General features: G+C 40.2%; 1 protein-coding gene across 12 annotated transcripts in view; it reads left to right on the forward strand.

Moving 5' to 3' along the window:
* Positions 1 to 20,026, forward strand: part of ANKRD26 (ankyrin repeat domain containing 26) — a 93,413-nt gene that overhangs the window by 5,006 nt on the left and 68,381 nt on the right. For 11 of the 12 annotated variants that reach the window (XM_028494976.2, XM_028494975.2, XM_028494977.2 and 8 more), the window contains exons 2-7: positions 3,798 to 3,912; positions 4,075 to 4,248; positions 8,709 to 8,815; positions 12,387 to 12,457; positions 16,847 to 16,880; positions 19,329 to 19,401. In XM_028494976.2, coding sequence (XP_028350777.1) covers positions 3,798 to 3,912; positions 4,075 to 4,248; positions 8,709 to 8,815; positions 12,387 to 12,457; positions 16,847 to 16,880; positions 19,329 to 19,401 — 574 coding nt within the window. Of the gene's footprint in view, positions 1 to 3,797; positions 3,913 to 4,074; positions 4,249 to 8,708; positions 8,816 to 12,386; positions 12,458 to 16,846; positions 16,881 to 19,328; positions 19,402 to 20,026 lie in introns of those variants that run through there. The other variant, XM_055087825.1, reaches the window with a different exon arrangement.

A 20,026-nucleotide genomic window follows, 5' to 3' on the forward strand; every position in this document is an offset into this window, starting at 1 on the left:
AAACCTACCTAAGGAGACAAAAGACCTGTATGCAGAAAACTATAAGACACTGATGAGAGAAATTAAAGATGATACAAACAGATGGAGAGAGATACCATGTTCTTGGATTGGAAGAATCAACATTGTGAAAATGACTATACTACCCAAAGCAAACTACAGTTTCAATGCAATCCCTATCAAACTACCAATGGCATTTTTCACAGAACTAGAACAAAAAAATTCACCATTTGTATGGAAACACAAAAGACCCCAAATAGCCAAAGCAATCTTGATAAAGAAAAATGGAACTGGAGGAATCAGGCTCCCTGACTTCAGACTATACTACAAAGCTACAGTAATCAAGACAGTGTGGCACTGGTACAAAAACAGAAATATGGACCACTGGAACAGGATAGAAGGCCCAGAGATAAACCCACGCACATATGGTCACCTTATCTTTGATAAAGGAGGCAAGAATATACAATGGAGAAAAGACAGCCTCTTCAACAAGTGGTGCTGGGGAAACTGGACAGCTACATGTAAAAGAATGAAATTAGAGGAATGAAATTCCTCTAAAACTCTTAGAGGAAAACATAGGCAGAACACTCTGTGACATTAATCACAGCAAGATCTATTTTGATCCACCTCCTAGAGTAATGGAAATAAAAACAAAAATAAACAAATGGGACCTAATGAAACTTAAAACCTTTTGCACAGCAAAGGAAACCATAAAATAGATGAAAAGACAACCCTCAGAATGGGAGAAAATATTTGCAAACGAAGCAACTGACAAAGGATTAATCTCCAAAATATACAGGACACGGGTTTGTGCCCCGGTCTGGGAGGATCCCACATGCCACAGAGTGGCTGGGCCCGTGAGCCATGGCCGCTGGGCCTGCGCGTCCGGGGCCTGTGCTCTGTGGCGGGAGAGGCCACAACAGTGAGAGGCCCGCGTAATGCAAAAAAATAAAAGAAAAATCTACAAACAATAAATGCTGGAGAGGGTGTGGGGAAAAGGGAACCCTCCTGTACTGTTGGTGGGAATGTACATTGATACAGCCACTATGGAGAACAATATGGAGGTTCCTTAAAAAACTAAAAATAGAGCTACCATACAACCCAGCAATCCCACTTCTGGGCATATACCCTGAGAAAACCATAATTCAAAAAGAGTCATGCACCACAATGTTCATTGCAGCACTCTTTACAATAGCCAGGACATGGAAGCAACCTAAGTGTCCATCGACAGATGAATGGATAAAGAAGATGTGGCACATGTATACAATGGAATATTACTCAGCCATAAAAAGAAATGAAATTGAGTTATTTGTAGTGAGGTGGATGAGCCTAGAGTCTGTCATACAGAGTGAAGTAAATCAGAAAGAGAAAAACAAATACCATGTTCTAACACATATATATGGAATCTAAAAAAAAAAAAGCTTCTGATGAACCTAGGAGCAGGACAGGAGTAAAGAAACAGATGTAGAGAATGAACTTGAGGACACAAGGAAAGGGGAAGGTTAGGCTGGGATGAAGTGAGAGAGTAGCACTGACATATATACACTGCTAAATGTAAAATAGATAGCTAGTGGGAAGCAGCTGCATCGCTCGGGAGATCAGCTCTGTGCTTTGTGACCACCTAGAGGGGTGGGATAGGGAGGGTTGGAGGGAACGCAAGAGGGAGGGGATATGGGGATATATGTATATATATAGCTGATTCACTTTGTTATACAGCAGAAACTAATAAATCGTTGTAAAGCAATTATACTCCAATAAAGATGTTAAAAAAATTATTGAACTCTCCAGTTATGTTTATCTATTGTTTAATGCATTTATTCATCAAATATAACTTGAATACCTATTATGTAGCAGGTGTTTTCTACTCAGGACCCTTCATCTATCTCTCAGAACGCTTTCATCCTTAAAAACTTCATGTTGCCCCTGTGAGCACGATGAGAAATTTAAAATTGAAGTATTAAGGCTTAGTCTCAATTGAAGCTTTTCTCCCTTCTTTCAAACAGAAGCATTTCTGAAGGTAGGAAATTGTAAAAGATAACCTTTACTTGTCCTTTTGAACATTTATAATGGTATTAAATACTAATATTGATCATTGGAAATGTCTGATTTCACACAATCTATAAATGTAAATATTGAATAAAATTAGCCATTCCTATTCATTTGAATCCTGAATTTCCTTTGGCTTAAAGTTTCCTGAAAATCAGAGTTAGAATTACTTTTTAAAAAATTCTTGTTTTGTTTGTTATTTTAGTTCTCTTTCCCCATGCTGCTTTTATTTTATTATTTTTAAAAAATTGAAGTCTAGGTGATTTACAGTATTGCTCATCATGCCTTTAAGAACTGAAAGTTATTTAAGTGCCAACCGTGTGACTAGAACTGCAGTAGACCTGTTATATAGACCATTATTTCATTTAATGTAAGGCACCATGGATTGTATGATACCCCACTATTTTATATATTAATAAGAAATTTTTTAAAATGTTGCCAACTCACAGATATAGAGAACAAACTAGTGGTTGCCAGTGGGGAGAGGAAAGGGAGGAGGGGCAAGATAGGGGTAGGGGATTAAGAGGTACAAACTATTAGGTATAAAATAAGCTACAAGGATATATTGTACAACATGGGGAATATAGCCAATATTTTATAATAACTATAAATGGATTATAACCTTTAAAAATTGTGAATCACTATGTTGTACCCCTATAATATATAATTTTTATTTTTTTATTATTTTTTTATTTTTGGCTGCGTTGGTTCTTCGTTGCTGCGCACAGGCTTTCTCTAGTTGTGGCGAGCAGGGGCTACTCTTCCTTGCGGTGCGTGGGCTTATCATTGTGGTGGCTCCTCTTGTTGCAGAGCATGGGCTCTAGGCTTGTGGGCTCAGTAGTTGTGGCTCGTGTGTTCTAGAGCGCAGGCTCAGTAGTTGTGGCGCACGGGCTTAGTTGCTTTATGGCACGTGGGATCTTCTGGGACTGGGGCTCGAACCTGTGTCCCCTGCATTGGCAAGTGGATTCTTCACCACTGCGCCACCAGGGAAGTTCTGTAATATATAATATTATACATCACCTATACTTAAATTTTTAAAAAAAGGCAACTTTAGGCACAAAGACATTATGATAATTAGACCAACAGGAAAAATGAGAAACGAACAAACAAAAAATGCTACCAATTATAGTTGTAAGACATCGTGAATTATAAATTTCATTCCAATGTCAGAGATGATAAAATGTGAGAAAATGAGCATATTAGAATCATTGAAGTACAGTGTTCTCTCTAGCCCTCAAGACATATCTTCAAAAGAGGTATAATATCCTTTTACTTAATTGAAATGTTGCCCTTGTAAAATAGTAGTAATAGTAATAATTATGATAATATTACCTAATAACTATTGAGCTGTTATCTGTGCGAGGAACTGTTCTAAACCCTTTGCATGGGTTCTCATTTAAGCATCACATTGGTGTCCTGTGAGATAACTACTGCTCTATCCCCATTTTGTTGATGAGGAAATTGAGGCACAGAAGGTTAAGTGACACCTAATAAGTGACAGAGTTAAAGTCAAATTCAAACCCAAGTTGAGCTGAATCTCAAGGTCATGTACTTTCTATTCAAGCAGGTTGTTCTTTCATTAATGTGGAGAGTAAGAAGAGCTAACATATATTGTTCTTTCTCCAGAAGAAAACTAAATATTTGTTTTAAAGGGATAGGAATAGCATGCTATTAAATGTTTTCAATTACATGAACAATTGTATGTTTTGAAATAGTGCACTACAATTTCCTAAAAACTCCTCTCGGTTTCGTAGGACTGCTCTCCATTTGGCCTGTGCCAATGGCCATCCAGCAGTGGTAACCCTCCTAGTGGAGAGAAAATGCCAGCTTAACCTCTGTGACAACGAAAACAGGACAGCGCTGATGAAGGTACAGAGTAGCCAACCATGTCAACGTGAGATGGATTTGATTTAACTACTTAGAATAAAAATGGATTTATCTCATTTAAATATAACGAATTGGTGAAACTTGTGGAATGTTTACTTTGAATTCCTAGAATTTACAGTCTGTTTCTTGGCATAACACTTACAGGCCATACAATGCCAGGAAGAAGAGTGTGCAACTATTCTGCTGGAACATGGTGCCGACCCAAATGTCATGGATGTCAGTGGCAACACTGCTCTCCACTATGCTGCCCTTTATCAGAATATATCACTCGCAGCAAAGCTGCTTTCACATGACGCCAACATTGAAGCAAGGAACAAGGTATAGCTCAACTAACTTTATTTACAAAATGTTTGCAATACATGGTTGTTTTTTGTTTGTTTGTTTTAGCTGCAGATGTTTTATCTATAATAATATGTATACTGAATACCACCCATCAGGCCCTGTTACCATGGAGACAACTCCAAAGCCAAGTCACGGGCTGGAGAAAGGTGGTGCTCACAGAAAGAGCACAGTTCTGTCTCCCAGCCACCCTTCTACCCCAGAAGGAAAATCTTCCCATTAGGATATGCCTGGGAGTGGGTGGTGGGCTCAGAACCCACACAAGACAAAGACCTGGGGGAAGTGAGGTGAGGTGGGGGCTGGCTGCTTGCAGGGGCTCAGGGAATGGGTGCAGTTGGGGATGGATGGGAAGAGGAAGGAGACCCAGTACCCCAGCAGGGAGAGCTGGGTGAGTGCAGGTGGTGAGGGCAGGCAGCAGGCCCGGAGCCCTCCAGGACCCCAGGTTCTAAGATCAGGGAAAGTGGGGCAGGTCGTGTTTGACACCCAGCAAGGGTGTTCACTTATGCTGGTGGCCATTTGGTCCACCATGTACACCTTGGGGTCTTCCACGCTCAGCCTCGGGTGGCTCCTCAGCAGAGTTGTAGCTGGGCATGGGGAGCAGGTGATGGCGAAGCTGCTGTTCCTGCTTTTTCTTTGGGACACATATTACCTCCTCCCGCTGCAGCCACGCCAGGAACTCCCTCTGCTGACATAGATGGGGTCAGTTTCACATATTTGGAAGCTCAAGCATTCCCTGAGTGAAAATATTTCGAAATAACTTAATTATCTAAGATTTCACTTTAAATCATTATATTTCTAAAGAAGCATTGGAGGGTATAGCTTTCTTTTATGTGTCTATGGCAGATATTTGTGAAAACATTGCATTTGTTAAAGGTAAGACTTTTTTTTTACCCCCAAATATTTTTTCCCCCACTCACATTTTTTTTCTGATTAGTGTGAAACAACACAGAAATGTAAAACGTGCCTTGGAGATAGACTTTGTCCTAAAACTCAAACAAAACCAAAGCATTTTACAATATAATAGCAATCTTGCTGCTGTTGACAAGTTCCTATTTTATTAAAAAATGATTTATGTAAAAATGATTTCTCTCTCATTGCCTAAGGCTTCAGAGGGAAAAAAGAAAAGGAAAAGGAGAGAGCAGTTGAAATATGCAGGCCAGGCTTCCCTGGTGGTGCAGTGGTTAAGAATCTGCCTGCCAATGCAGGAGACACGGGTTCGAGCCCTGGTCCAGGAAGATCCCACATGCCGCGGAGCACCTAAGCCCGTGAGCTACAACTCCTGAGCCTGCGCTCTAGAGCACGCAAGCCACAACTACTGAGCCCGCGCCCCTAGAGCCTGTGCTCCGCAGCAAGAGAAGCCACCACGATGAAAAGCCTGCGCACCGCAAGGAAGAGTAGCCCCCACTCACCGCGACTAGAGAAAGCCCACGCGCAGCAACGAAGACCCAACGCAGCCCAAAATAAAAAAAGAAATTAAAAAAAAAAAGAAATATGCAGGCCAGTTTGGATATTTGGCAGTTGGGAAATGCCAAGAAGAGGTTTTTGGGGTTTTTTTTCCCTTCAGCTTATGTATTTGGGCAAAGTTCTTTTCAGGTTTCAGGGATAATCTTATTTTGGGAAAGAGCCTAGGTGAATTGTAACCTTGCCTAGAGATCAATTTTAGGAGGACTCAGAGGAAATCAGATTGGCAGTGAACGTGTGGTGATTAAATGGGAAATAAGGGAGAAGAACAAATAATTAACTGACATATTATCCTGTTTTGGCAGAAACAGCCACTTAGATAAGAGTCTTGACTCTGCTCTCAAATCTAGAATGTCTTGATGGGAAGTAAAGGGTTTATAAGTAATGAGATCAAGTTGCATTTTGAGTTTACTCGTCCCTGTTCTACCTATATACCCAGAAAAATTAAATGTAGTTTTGGTGACTCTTATCTCTTACACTTCTCTTTTTTTTTTTTTTCAAATCCTCGATTGAGGAAAGGAATTGGCCATGTGGGTAGGAGATGAGACTGACATGGTTGCTACACTAATTCTCAGCTAGAATTGTGCTCGTGAACCACAGTCACCTGGGAGAACTTATAAAAAATTTATAAGCCTAGGCTCTCCCCTGAAGATTTTGATTGAATAAATCTGGGAAGGCCTGGACGTGTGTGTTTGGAAATATTTCCTCAAGATTCTGCTACAGCCCTTGGTTAAGAACAGTGGAATGGATGAGTGTGATTTATAAGTTCACAGATCTCAAAAATAAGAAATCTCTAGAAGAGTTGGAGTTTGATAGATGCTACTTTCATCAGCTCCCTCCTTTCCAACAATATTAGCCTGACGTTTATCTTTCTCTGCCTCTGTGATTGAGAAGGTAAAAGGGATATTATTGGCAATATCTATTGGCTTGAAGAATAACTCCTTTTTCCTTCCAACCACTAATCATTCACTGGCACTCAGAGAGTCTTTAGAAATTTGCTTATGGTGAGTCATTTAATAAGTACAGTGTGATCCTTTGCGGATTTTGCACCTTTTGTTATCATCCAGGTCATTAGGTCAACAGATGTTTATCACAAACAGGGTTTTCCTGACTGCAGTAATAGTAAAGCATGAGCCTTCTTTTGGTGAACGCTGCATGACAGACTTTTGCAGTGTGTGTGTTAGGTTCACTGGGCCCTGGCATAAGCAAGATGATAGTTTTAAACATCAAAACCCATGTAGTTAGTAACAGTACAGATAGGAATTGTTTTGTTTTTGGTTTTTTTTTTTTTGTGGTACGTGGGCCTCTCACTGTTGCGGCCTCTCCCATTGCGGAGCACAGGCTCCGCGGCCATGGCTCACGGGCCCAGCCGCTGCGCGGCATGTGGGATCTTCCCGGACCGGACGCGCAGGCTCAGCGGCCATGGCTCACGGGCCCAGCTGCTGCGCGGCATGTGGGATCTTCCCGGACCGGGGCACGAACCCATGTCCCCTGCATCGGCAGGCGGACTCTCAACCACTGCGCCACCAGGGAAGCCCATAGGAATTGTTTTAATAATTTAGTTTCAGCAGTCTTATGAACTAATTATCCATTTGGTTAACATCAGGGAGAATTATAGAAATAGATTGTAGTTTTAACAGGCATTGGAAACATTCTTGAAGTGGGTATTATGAGTCTTAATAGCAATTTTTATTACATGTTGGGACCCACTTTTTTTTGTAAAACACATGATACTAAAGAAAGGAAAGGTTTTACATGCAAATATTTGCTTTATACCCACCCGTTTGGAAACACTCACAGCAAACATAAAAACACAAGTGGGCTATAGACTAAACGTGGCCCCTGGATGTGTTTAGCTTTCCTCCACAAATAGAGTCAGCATTTAAAATTTAGGAGACTCATGCAGAAATCTGCATTTCAGGCTTCTCTTAAGGAAGCCAATCTGGTCCCCCTTGAGCCCACGCTACTCTTTGGTCTGCCGTGCAAAGGGTGCCCCTTCTGTATGGGGCGGGTTCTCCGGTTTGCTGACCTCACCTGGGTTCTTCACTTACTTGGGTCACCTACTATGCCTCCATAAGCATCTGTGTTTCCAATTCCTATTACAGTTTATTTTGATAAATATTTCTAGATTTTAAAACAGTCATTAATTTATAATCTATTTCATATTTTAAACGACTCTCTTAAGAATGGGATTGAATTTTTCAAGTTAGAATTTATAAGTTGGTTTTTTAAAAAAACTTTTTCTTTACATGTTCATGTGAAGAATCATATTCCCAATGGAATGTCTGTAAACCTTATGAGGTTAATTGGTTATCGTTGGATAGGTTATGCATGTTGCAGACAATATTATATCTTTCTCCTCAGCATTGTTCCTAAAATATGCAGTTGATTTAAGAGTTAAGTGATTATTTCTGGAGGAGTGTTTAGAGTGTATAGACTAGTGTAGAGCAATAAAATAACTACAAGGCTTCCCTGGTGGTGCAGTGGTTGAGAGTCCGCCTGCCAGTGCAGGGGACACGGGTTCGTGCCCCGGTCCGGGAAGATCCCACATGCCGCGGAGCGGCTGGGCCCGTGAGCCACGGCCGCTGAGCCTGCGCGTCCGGAGCCTGTGCTCCGCAGCGGGAGAGGCCACAACAGTGAGAGGCCCGCATAACGCAAAAAAAATATAAATAAATAAATAAATAAAATAACTACAGTATACCTGATAAATACTGTGGTAGAAGCGAAGATCCTTGGAACCAGTAAATGCTGGAAGTGAGTTTTAGAGAATGACTTTGCAGTTAATCATGTGAAGAAGTGAGGAGGAGCATTTTAAAGAGAAGGAAGCAGCACAGGGTGGGTGAGAAGGGAGGGGCTCCTTTTCATTTACTTTCTATATTAGATGTTTAAGTTCAGAGAATCTATTAGAAGTTTTAAAATTCAGTTTAGAAATATGTAACTTTGTACATTCTATATAAAGTGTTTCTGCTGTTTTACAGGAGGACCTCACACCACTTTTACTTGCTGTAAGTGAAAACAATCAGCAAATGGTGGAATTTTTAGTAAAGAAAGAAGCAAATATACATGTAGTTGATAAGATGAAAAGGTACAGTAGTTTGTTCTTTTTCTTTTTAAAAACCTTAGTGCTGTTCTAGAGTGGTGACAGAAAGATTAAATTAGTAAGAAGAGGATTAATGTATAATCAACACATCATCAGGTCGAAAAGCAATTATTCTGACTGTGTATCATGAAAAATAATACGTAGCAGGATTCATATTCCTTTATAATATTGACTGATGTCATTTGCAACCTGATTTTTTTCTTTTTTTGGTCATATGATCTTATAATAGCTAAGGGATTTCATATTAGTTTTATTAGCTTTATAAAGTATGGATTCTACTTTTTAATTTACCTTATGACACAGTATTGAATTTCTTAATTCTTTTATAATAATTTTTTAACCTCTACTTTGTATATATTTTTCCTTAAAAGATGCATGTCTTTGGGATGACTCTTTGCTTTAAATTACTTTCTTTGAAGAATACTGATGTTATTAGGTTATCACTAAGTGATTGTTAATCACTATTACCAGGTACTTTGGGCTCATCAGTTTTTATCCTTTTTCATTTCTAGTACATTTTGATGTTCTTATTTTTAATTTGGTGAAGGTAGAAGGAAGGAAGATAGCTTTAATTGGATAAACATTTCCTTCAATGAAGACAAGTCATAGGTGGGTGATAAAGAGGAAAGTGATGGGCTTTAGATTCAGACTGGGTTTAATTCCTAGCTTTCCTACTTATTAGGTGTATGACCTTGGGAACGTTACTTATTATCAGCAAATATGTTTCCTGATATGAAAAGGAGGATAGTAGTATATCCTTCAAGGGTGGTTGTGTGGAAGAAAGATTACATATATACTATTTCATTTGGTGCCTAGCACATGCTCATCAGCATCTTTAACTGCAACCATGACTATTTTTATTTCATTATTATTAATATTATTGTTTTAAGCCTGCAAATAGCTTTTCCTTAACCTTACCTCTAGCTGATTTTGAAGTATAATTTAACAGACTAAGGAAGAAATGGGGAATTCTTCCTTTACATACTCACCTGCTTCAGATAAGTGACCTCAGCATAGTTTTTTGTCCATCAAGGACGTTAAATTAGCAATTTCTACTACATGCCATCCGAGTGGGACAGGAGGCTTCTCTTTTGTCCCTTCATTTTAGCCTTGGAGGTAATTTACAAAGATGAACACTTGAACATGGAAATGGTCAGTTCTACATGGATGGGCAAGATATGAACTTGGTAAAGTATATCAAATTAGCTGATAAAGTAAGTTAGCTAAAGTTCCTAAGGGTGAAGTTATCTCTCTGTTATTTTAGAACAGCCCTCATACTTGCTGTAAACTATGAATCAACAAATATAGTCAGGCTTCTTCTTCAGCAAGGTATTGATGTCTTTTCTCAAGATATCTATGGATGGACCGCAGAAGAATATGCTCTTATTAGTGGTTTTAATATGTAAGTGTTTACATTAAAATGCCAGTTATCACTAAACTGTGGTTAAAAATAATTTAACTGTTACTTGTTATGTGACAGATAAGAGTTCTAGTTTGGTGCAGGCCGTTTGGGAATGGTGGTGAGATGTTCCCCATCATCAGCTGGAAACCAGCCGACAGGCCAGACTAGTTAGATGTAGCAGTGGGCACAGGGTTCTTTATCTCAGGACTTTAAGGATTTAGACCCTTAAAGATCCTAACATTATCCATTTCATTCCAAGTGTAACCCCTATGCATGCGGTACAAGTAGTGTCACAGCTCTGATTTTTCTAACTTGTTATTTGGGTCTTGAAATGTTTAGTTCAGCAGACTATCCTATATTTTCTCTTGGGGACTTACTTCTATACTCTCCCTCTTAAATTTTGCAAGAACCTAAGGGATTCCCTAAGATCAAAGAGACAGTCCTCTTCCACAAGTCATTTGGAGGGGAAAAAAAGGGCATTCTCATCATTCTGTTGATTGCATTGATTCTATTGCTGCAGTGTTGCTACTAAAACTGGTCTTAGCAGGGTCTCCTTGGCAGCTGGATCTGGAGTCTGGATGTTGCTCTATAAAGACCTTTAATCATTTTAAAAGAAAAAAAGAAAAAGAAGCCGGCCCTGCAGTGGGGTCACGATTGACCTTTGCTCCCAGGATGCCCTTGCTGATCCAGATTCCTCAGTCTTCATGGTGATGCACACTTAGACTTCAAAGTGGCAACTTTTTTAGTTCTCATACATATGCCTGTAGCTCAGCCACTGTTCCAAAGCACCAGCACCCAGTTCTGGCACCTGGGCCTCCTAGCTTTAGCCACACACACCCTCCCCAACACTCAAAAACCTTATGTAGAGCCCACATCTTAGCCCAGATCTTCACGGTGAGTTACCCTTTGAGGCTCTTACTTGTCTTTTCTGCTAGCAGATGTCAATGGGAACCGTTTTAGGCTGTCAGAGAGGTTCAAATGCTCCTGCCGGGAGAGAGCAGACTTTCCCTTTTCCTTTGTTACCAGACCTGAACCTCAAGGCTGCTTTATATCCTGTGGGGCACTCTTTCTTAGGTCGTGGAAGATCCCATATCATCCTCCTCAGAGGAGTGGGTGCCAGCTTGCCTGAGAGTCCATAACTGAGGTTGGCCCCTCAAGTGATCTGTTTTCCGTGATAATGACAATCTTCTCAATGATTTACATCTGCCTCAACCTTCAAAGTATTTTCAGATTCTGCCTCATAAGGAACCCATTCACCAGAAATCCCTGAATCTCAAGTGGGTTAGTTGGCATTAGGAGAGGTAAGCCCCGTCCAGGACTTGTCAGCCTCCATTGTAAAAGTAGGGTTACGTCTTCCAAGTGAATTGGAGATGAACATGGAGCTTAAGTTAAGCATCATTCTAGGAAAGATCTACTGGTTCAGAGTTTGAGTAGGTAGAGAAGGAGTAGTAGTGGTCCAAGCCAGGTCTGGACTTTGATTAGTTTTCTACTCTTGGTGCGATTAGCTGCAATAATGGGGGACAGTTATGTTATCTAATTTAATGAGGTCATATATTTATAAATAAATTCATTTACAAATTATAGACTAGCTGAGAGTCCCTGAATTACAAACCGCAAAGAAAGGACAGCTAATCACCCTAATTACTGACGTTTTTCCTGAAAACTGCAACATTAGAATGTTAAACCTATGAAAAGACACACACATTGGGTTTTTAATATGATTTTTAAAAATTAATTAATTTATATATTATTTTTTTTTGGTTGCATTGGGTCTTTGTTGGGGTGCACGGGCTTCTCATCGCGGTGGCTTCTCTTGTTGTGGAGTTCGGGCTCTAGGCGTGTGGGCTTCAATAGTTGCGGCGTGTGGGCTCGGTAGCGGCTCGCGGGCTCTAGAGCTCCGGCTCAGTAGTTGTGGTGCACGGGCTTAGTTGCTCCACGGCATGTGGGATCTTCCCGGACCAGGGCTCGAACCCGTGTCCCCTGCAATGGCAGGCGGATTCTTAACCACTGTGCCAGCAGGGAAGTCCCACAATTGAAGTTTTGATAATAGCTCTGACATTGTCTGAAGTGATCTAAGAATTTAATATATTTGGTAATTGTTTTTCATATTAGTATTAAAATAGTAATATTATTTATCACATTTTTAATACATAGCAATCGCCAACTGATTTCTGAATATAAAGAAGAAAAGAGACCTAAAACTCCTTCTCAAAATAGCAACCCAGGTAAGACGTCTGATAGTGAATTACTCTTGGTGACCCTACCATAGATAAAGTAAGAGTGAGGAAGTTTTAATAATGAAAAAGCAATGAAAAAAACCAGTGTGTAAATTGCATGTATATTTTTATTTTTTAAATTAATTTCTTAATAGTCTAGTATTCAGAATTGTTTAAGAAGTTAATTGTAGGTAATTTAAAATCAAAGATAGTATTGTCTGAAAAGAAATCCACATATTTAATCATGGCCTCTAAAATCCCGTATTATATCTTTGTGTAAATAAGAAAAAAGATTTTTTGGTTAGTATGTTGTATGTTTCCTCTATAATCACATGAATATTAGTTATTGTATAGTGATTAGCCTCACTAAAAAAGTTACCATCTCTAAGCCTGGGATCTCAACAGTACCTTCCTGGTACTTTAAACAAATGGCAAACAAGAAGAACTGCAAAGCTGAGCCAGTGTGCAGCGTACCAAGAGGAGATTATTTTTGAAAGATACCTACCGATAGTACAGAAGTCAGAAAAGCAATGCCTGGTAGAGAAGCACTGGTTATTTTCCATATTATTGTACCAGCGGGGTCTTTCTATTACCAACTTCATTCCTCACAAGTCCAAACAGAGTGAGATAGGCTGACTTCATTAGAACCAGATGTTTTCTTCTGTGTGTTGGATAATTGTCATGACACTATAATTTTGTTAGAACGAGATGCTCTGTTGCCATTAGTTAAAGGATTATCATAATAGTCAAATAGCCCAACTGGAGACTCAGCAAATTCTAATAAAAGCACAAAAATAATTCACATTAAGAAAAACACTATTGTGTTCCCTAGATGTGGCACCTAGCATGTTGTACAGTCTGTATGAGGACACCTCTAACATAGTAGCCCTCTGTCCATCAAAGAACTTCTGTAGGTTGGTTTTACACGTTAGAGGAGATACAGAGGTGAAATAGAGCTTTGGTCTTCAAGGTGCTCATAATAGAGTTGTCCCTGGTTAATTTCTGTATTTTTTTAAATGGAATTTTCAAAGAAAACATTCTTATTTATTTGTTAATTTGTCCACTTAACAAATAACTATCAAGTATCTTTTAGGTACTAGGCACTATTCTGATGTCACAGGATGCAAACGTTTAAAAAACACAGTCCTTGCCCTCCAGGAGCTTGTTATTACAATGATCATTTCTATTATTTAGTATACGTTATTCTGTGCTTACTATGTCCCAGAGCCCACTAGGAGTTTATAAATTGTCTTTATGTATTTTTTTTAATTGGTGTTTCATATGTGCCAGATAAAATTTTAAGTCCATGGTGAGGAATTAGAGTTTTTAAAAAGTGAGTGGACTTTAAGGTAAGTATGCAGAGTGAGGAGAAGTTTTCTAGGTAAAGAGGCAGAAGGACAGTGTTTGGTAGGAGGAGCATCTATCAAGATCACATGTTTTGCAGAAAGAACAGCAGTGCACAGGCGAAGATGTACGAGGGAACTTGGCAGGATTTCTGAGCAGTTCAGTTTTGCTGGTGCAGAAAGGGTGCTGTGGGGGTGGTTGGTAAAGAACACTTGAGGAGGGGCTGGAGAAAAGTAGGGCAGGCACTGAGCTCCACCGCGGGACAAAGGGAAGGTCTCCTGCGGACAATCTGAGTCACGTACTGCAGGAATCCTCCTCAAGGAATTTGAGTACCAGCCAATGACGAAAAGATGTCAATGGAATTACAGAGCCCTTAACTGAGGACTGAGGGTCTTGAAATGGAGGGAAGTAGCAATATTCCACATAGATCAGTTTCTTTTTTTTATTTTTCTTTTAATATTTATTTATTTATTTATTTATTTTGGCTGCGTCAGGTCTTCGTTGTGGCGTGCAGGCCCCTTGTTGCAGCGTGCGGGCTTCTCTCTAGTTGTGGCGCGTGGTAGATCAGTTCCTGTATTTGTTCATCTGAGTGTGCTAAATAAAACTCTCATTCAAAATAAAAATTAAAAAGGGAAAACAGGAAAAAAGAAAAGCAGGAGAGAATGGTGGTGATGTTGCAAAAATTTTTCAAACAGAAAATTTCAAGGAGGGAGTATCAATTATATCAAGTAAAATTACTGAAAAGAAAGTTGGATTTAACTCTTAAAAGTTCTTTGGTGGTAACCTTTTCATAAGGACAATTTAAGAGTCATAACATCTACTTTTTACATGAGTGGTACTTCTGATGTCCAAATATGGAAAAATCATCACATCTACCAAGGTCCTACCTAAGTTTTTCATGACAGCGGCAGCTGCCCACGCAGGGTCAGCGAAAACAGTCTGGCCTGGTGAATACGCTTGCCCGCGTTTTCCCAGAGTTGTCAAAACCTGGGAGTGGGACTTCCCTGGTGGTCCAGTGGTTAAGACTCCTTGCTTCCACTGCGGGGGCATGGGTTTGATTCCTGGGGAACTAAGATCCTGCATGCCGCTCGGTGTGGCCACAAAAACAAAAACAAAAACAAAACAAAAAACCTGGGAGTTAACTGTGAGGAATTAAACCCTGCTTAGTTGAAGAAAATTAACTGATCTTTTCATTTGCTTTATAGGAACTTTCATACTTTAGAACATATTATCAATCATCAGAATTCTTTGGTTTTCTTCTGGTTGAAATAGGATTGTTGCTTGTTTCAATTAGTTTCTGACATCACTGTTTCATCCATCCCTTTTATGCCTTTATTCAAATGGATATAGATATACAGGAATCTCCAAGGCAAATACCAAGAAAAACAGATTTGAGGAAGGTTATTCTGTGAAATAACCTGACTGTAATCACATGTAACACATCCACCCAAATAATACAGACTTCATGTAGACAGTGCAACTGTTTGAGAGGTTTCCCCAAACCACACCAGGTTCGGCTCTTCCATAGAACTCCCAGGACTCAGCATGTGGTTGTACTCATGCTTGTGATTTATTACAGTGAAAGAATACCAAGCAAAATCAGCAAAGGGAAGAGGCGCACGGTGCGAAGTCTGCAGGAAACCAGGCGCAAGCTTGCAGGTGTCTTCTCCCCATGGACTTACTGCATGTGCTTCATTCCCTCAGCATCAGATTATGACAACACATGTGAAATGTTGTCCAGCAGTACCAGAGTCTCTCCCTCCCTCCTTCCCTCCCTCCCTTTTTTTGCTCATCAGCTTAAGATACGATGACATATGCCTTACAAGCTGAAAAAGCATGATTTCTATAATCATTTGCCACATAATGGGAAGGGCTGAGAAAAATGACATCCCTCACTACTACACAGCACTAACTGTTTGGACCACGTTGCTCTATGTGGTGGGTCCAGATAGACTCTCGAGCAATGCAAGGAGACAGTCTCAAGAGATTATACTTTTAAAATGTATATATATTTAAAACTTTAAAAAAATTCAACTTCTCCATCCTCACCATCCAGTTGACCCCATTTGCCCTCCCCCGCCTCCCTTTCAGGAGATTATCCTTTATAAAACTGGAATTACAAAGTCTTTCATGCTTATCTTGCAATGGGAAATAGGGCCAGAAAGAGTTTGTTTCCTGTGTGTTGCCATGCTCTAAAGTACAGTGCCTGTAGACCAGGCTTCCTTGTGACAGGGCGTTTTCACCCTGAACTGAAGAGCTAGAGAAGTTGTGTTACGTGATGGCAAAATACGTGTATTCTCTACGCACTGCTCTGAGTGATGGAAGTCCAGAAATATCATGCTATTTAAGTTTGCTATTGTCAGTTTATGGTACTGATTCTACTAATGATATTTTCTGTCAGTCTCACAGTTTGGTTAGGATTATGGTCATTGTAAACAGCACTTCACTTCTAGGTATCAAATTTTGTAAGTAGTTTTTTTTTTTTTTGCATTTGATAAATGTAAAGGAGGGGAAATGGCTCTCATGCATAGTTGCCTAGCAGTGGTATAATCAGCATTCACTCTAGTATACTCTCCAGGTGTGGTTCCAAAGGAATATTTTTAAAAAAATAATTAATTAATTAATCAATTTTATTTTTGGCTGTGTCGAGTCTTCGTTGCTGCACGCGGGCTTTCTCTAGTTGCGGGAGTGGGGGCTACCCTTTGTTGCGTTGCACGGGCTTCTCATTGCAGTGGCTTCTGTTGCGGAGCACAGGCTCTAGGTGTGCAGGCTTCAGTAGTTGCAGCACACGGGCTCAGTAGTTGTGGCTCGCGGGCTCTAGAGCGCAGGCTCAGTAGTGTGGTGCACGAGCTTAGTTGCTCCACGGCATGTGGGATCTTCCCGGACCAGGGCTCAAACCCGTGTCCCCTGCATTGGCAGGCGGATTCTCAACCACTGCGCCACCAGGGAAGCCCACAGAGGAATACTTTTTAACAAAGCACCAGTCTTACACTTTTAATATTCCGTATTTTTCTATTGTTGATTTAAAATGTGTTTTACTTTTTCCTTTAATAGTGGATGAGAGTTCTGAAGAAGAGTCTTTAAGCAGGTAGGATTTTATGGATTTTTAAAACTTGTATGTTTAACTACGGGAACATGGAGAAAAGGAACTAACCTTTGTTGAGTGTTCTACTCTGGGTTAGACACTGTATTATGTGCTTAAATTTGTTACATCATAGAGTCATCACAACCGCTTTGCAAAGTAGCTGTGCTATATAGCTTACTTTAATTAATTAGGCAGCTGTGGTTTGGAGGGCTTGGTTAATTGACCCTTGATTCCATAGTCAACAAGTTGCTGACCTGTGATGTGACGGTCATCCCCAGATCCACTCTCACATCCCTCAGCAGAGATTGATAAGTACCCGTGTAGCACTGGGGTCAAGATACAGTCCCAAATCAGATCAACTCAGAAAGTCAAATTTAGTTATGTATTAACTCTGATTTAGAGTTTTCCTAAGAAGCCTGGTTAGTCCAAGCCTTTGTCCTGATATATTTGACAATTGCAGTGGTAACTAGTACCTTGTATTTACCGTTAAGGTGTTATGGCAGATCTCAGGTAGCTGAGGCCTCAGAACCGTAGGGTTTTATACAAGCAAGACCTCATTAGGCAGGTCTTCTTAGATATAATGATGTCTACTCTCCTTAAGGTGAATTAGTTTTCTATAAGAGAAGAGAATCTACCTATACTCCATGTTATGTTAATTAAATTCAACATCTACATAGAGCATCTGTCTAGTTGATTTCTCTACTTACTGCCCTCCCAGTCTGGTTTTGGTTTTCCCTTCAGCGTAGTACCCTTGCCTGGTTCTCTGAAGTTTTTTCTTTATTCCTAGAGTCTTTATTCTTTTCTCTTTTTTTAAAAAATAAATAAATTTGTTTATTTGTTTATTTTTGGCTGCATTGGGTCTTCGTTGCTGCGTGCGGGCTTTCTCTAGTTGCGGCGAACAGGGGCTACTCTTCGTTGTGGAGCACGGGCTTCTCACTGCAGTGGCTTCTCTTGCTGCGGAGTGCTCGGGCTTCAGTAGTTGTGGCATGTGGGCTCAGTAGTTGTGGCTCATGGGCTCTAGAGCGCAGGCTCAATAGTGTGGCGCACAGGCTTAGTTGCTCCGGGGCATGTGGGATCTTCCCAGACCAGGGCTCGAACCCGTGTCCCCTGCATTGGCAGGCGGATTCTTAACTACTGTGCCACCAGGGAAGACCCGAGCCCATCCTTGATTCAGGAACCATTGCCTTCACAGGCTGAAATCTTAAAGGTTGGAGGCTGCCATTGAGCAGGCCTCAGGGGTGAGGCACAGGGGTGATTTGGGAGGGGAGCCTATAGGAAGGAAGATATTTAGGCAGTACATAGGGAAAGAGAGGCACAGCTGCCAGGACTCTGTTTCTACAGCACTGTCTCTGCTTGGGAATCTGAGTGCCTATGAGGGTTTTTAAGAGCTAGCTGTTTATGTGGACCTGAATAAGGCAGGACCTGTATAGGAAAACTAAGTAGACTCTATAATTTTTAATGTTTTAATCTCTCTGGGAATAGTTTAACATAAATTAAACATATAAATTTGTTCTTTGACTTTTGTACATTTAACTTTCAAACATTTCAGGGGACTTCCTGTCATGTTTGAGTAAAGGGAAGGAATGGGGCCTTCTTTTTTTAAAAAAAAATAAATGTATTTATTTATTTATTTAATTTTTGGCTGCGTTGGGTCTTCATTGCTGTGCGTGGGCTTTCTCTAGTCGTGGCGAGTGGGGGCTACTCTTCGTTGTGGTGCGCGGGCTTCTCATTGTGGTGGCTTCTCTTGTTGCGGAGCACGGGCTCTAGGCGTGCGGGCTTCAGTAGTTGTGGCATGTGGGCTCAGTAGTTGTGGCTCACGGGCGCTAGAGTGAAGGCTCAGTCGTCGTGGCACACGGGCTTAGCTGCTCCGCAGCATGTGGGATCTTCCCGGACCAGGGATCAAACCCATGTCCCCTGCATTGGCAGGTGGATTCGTAACCACTGCGCCATTGGGATAGCCCCGGGGGCCTTCTTTAATAAGTGGTTTCCCTGCTGGAGAACCCAGACTGCCATTTTTGACAGACACAGATTAGTCTTTGAACCAGGCACGGACAATGGAGAAGGAACAACATATCCTTCTACTTTGTTTTAGGTCATCAGGTTTGTTCCAGTTCTGGTAAACAAAAGTTATGTTACCCATTAATTGGGTTTTCAGTTCAGGTTTTAGGACTTTTGGTGACAACAAATTATTCTCAGGCTCTGCCAGTATATTGGCTGTCACCCTTTGTTATGGGAACTAAGAATGGGTCTTAGCTAGATATTTCATAGGTAGGGAGAGATGGAAGCAGAAATAAGTAACTAAAAGCTTTTCTAAAATAGAGGCCACATTTTAATGATGTCAAGAAACATCATTTAATATATAGATAACCAACCTTTCACTTGATTTTTTTTGTTTGTTTTTGGTTAAAGAAATGAAGTCACTCATTTTTGTTATATATTTTTGCTCTGAAGGCTTTCCAACAAACCTGGTGTTGATGATTCATGGCCTACATCAGACGATGAAGACTTAGATTTTGATACCAAGGTAAAGTTCTCTCCTCTGAAATTAGTTTTCCTGCTTTGCATTTAGTTTTGTGTAGTATTAATTTTTAAAGTTTAGCAGTGGTCTACCTCTCACTGTTTTATGTTTGTAATAGAAAGTTGGTCAGAGCAAACCATTTTATAAAAATATGACTAGTTGAATTTTTTTTTTTACTTTGCTAAATACTTAAGGTCGGGGCTGAAGAGAAAATGGGCTGGGAAGTAGATAGTGACAGGAAAAGTGTATTGGGAAGCACTTTCCCACAAGGGAGGAAATAAGAAATTTGGTCAAGGATAAGGATTCTTACTGTGACTTTTCAATCATACTGATGTGATTTATATAATACTCATGCTTAAATGAAATCTTTAGTGGATACAGTTACTTACTGTAATAATCATAGAATTTTCCTGGGGCCTTTCAGTTCCAAAACTATATAGCATATATCTAGTTCTTTTTTCTTGGACAATTTTTATTTTGGTATCATAAAGTTGTTAGGAGAAAGCTTTTCTTCCCTCTGTTTCTGTCTTTGGTTCTGCATTAAGCCTAAAATAGCAGTCGAAATTATGGAAATTTAGAAATTAAAATTCTGTTTCTCAAAATCCATGTTATGAAGGGATTTCGCTGTGTT

This window comes from Physeter macrocephalus, chromosome 11, assembly GCF_002837175.3.
Source record: "Physeter macrocephalus isolate SW-GA chromosome 11, ASM283717v5, whole genome shotgun sequence".
In the NCBI taxonomy this organism is placed as follows: domain Eukaryota; kingdom Metazoa; phylum Chordata; class Mammalia; order Artiodactyla; family Physeteridae; genus Physeter; species Physeter macrocephalus.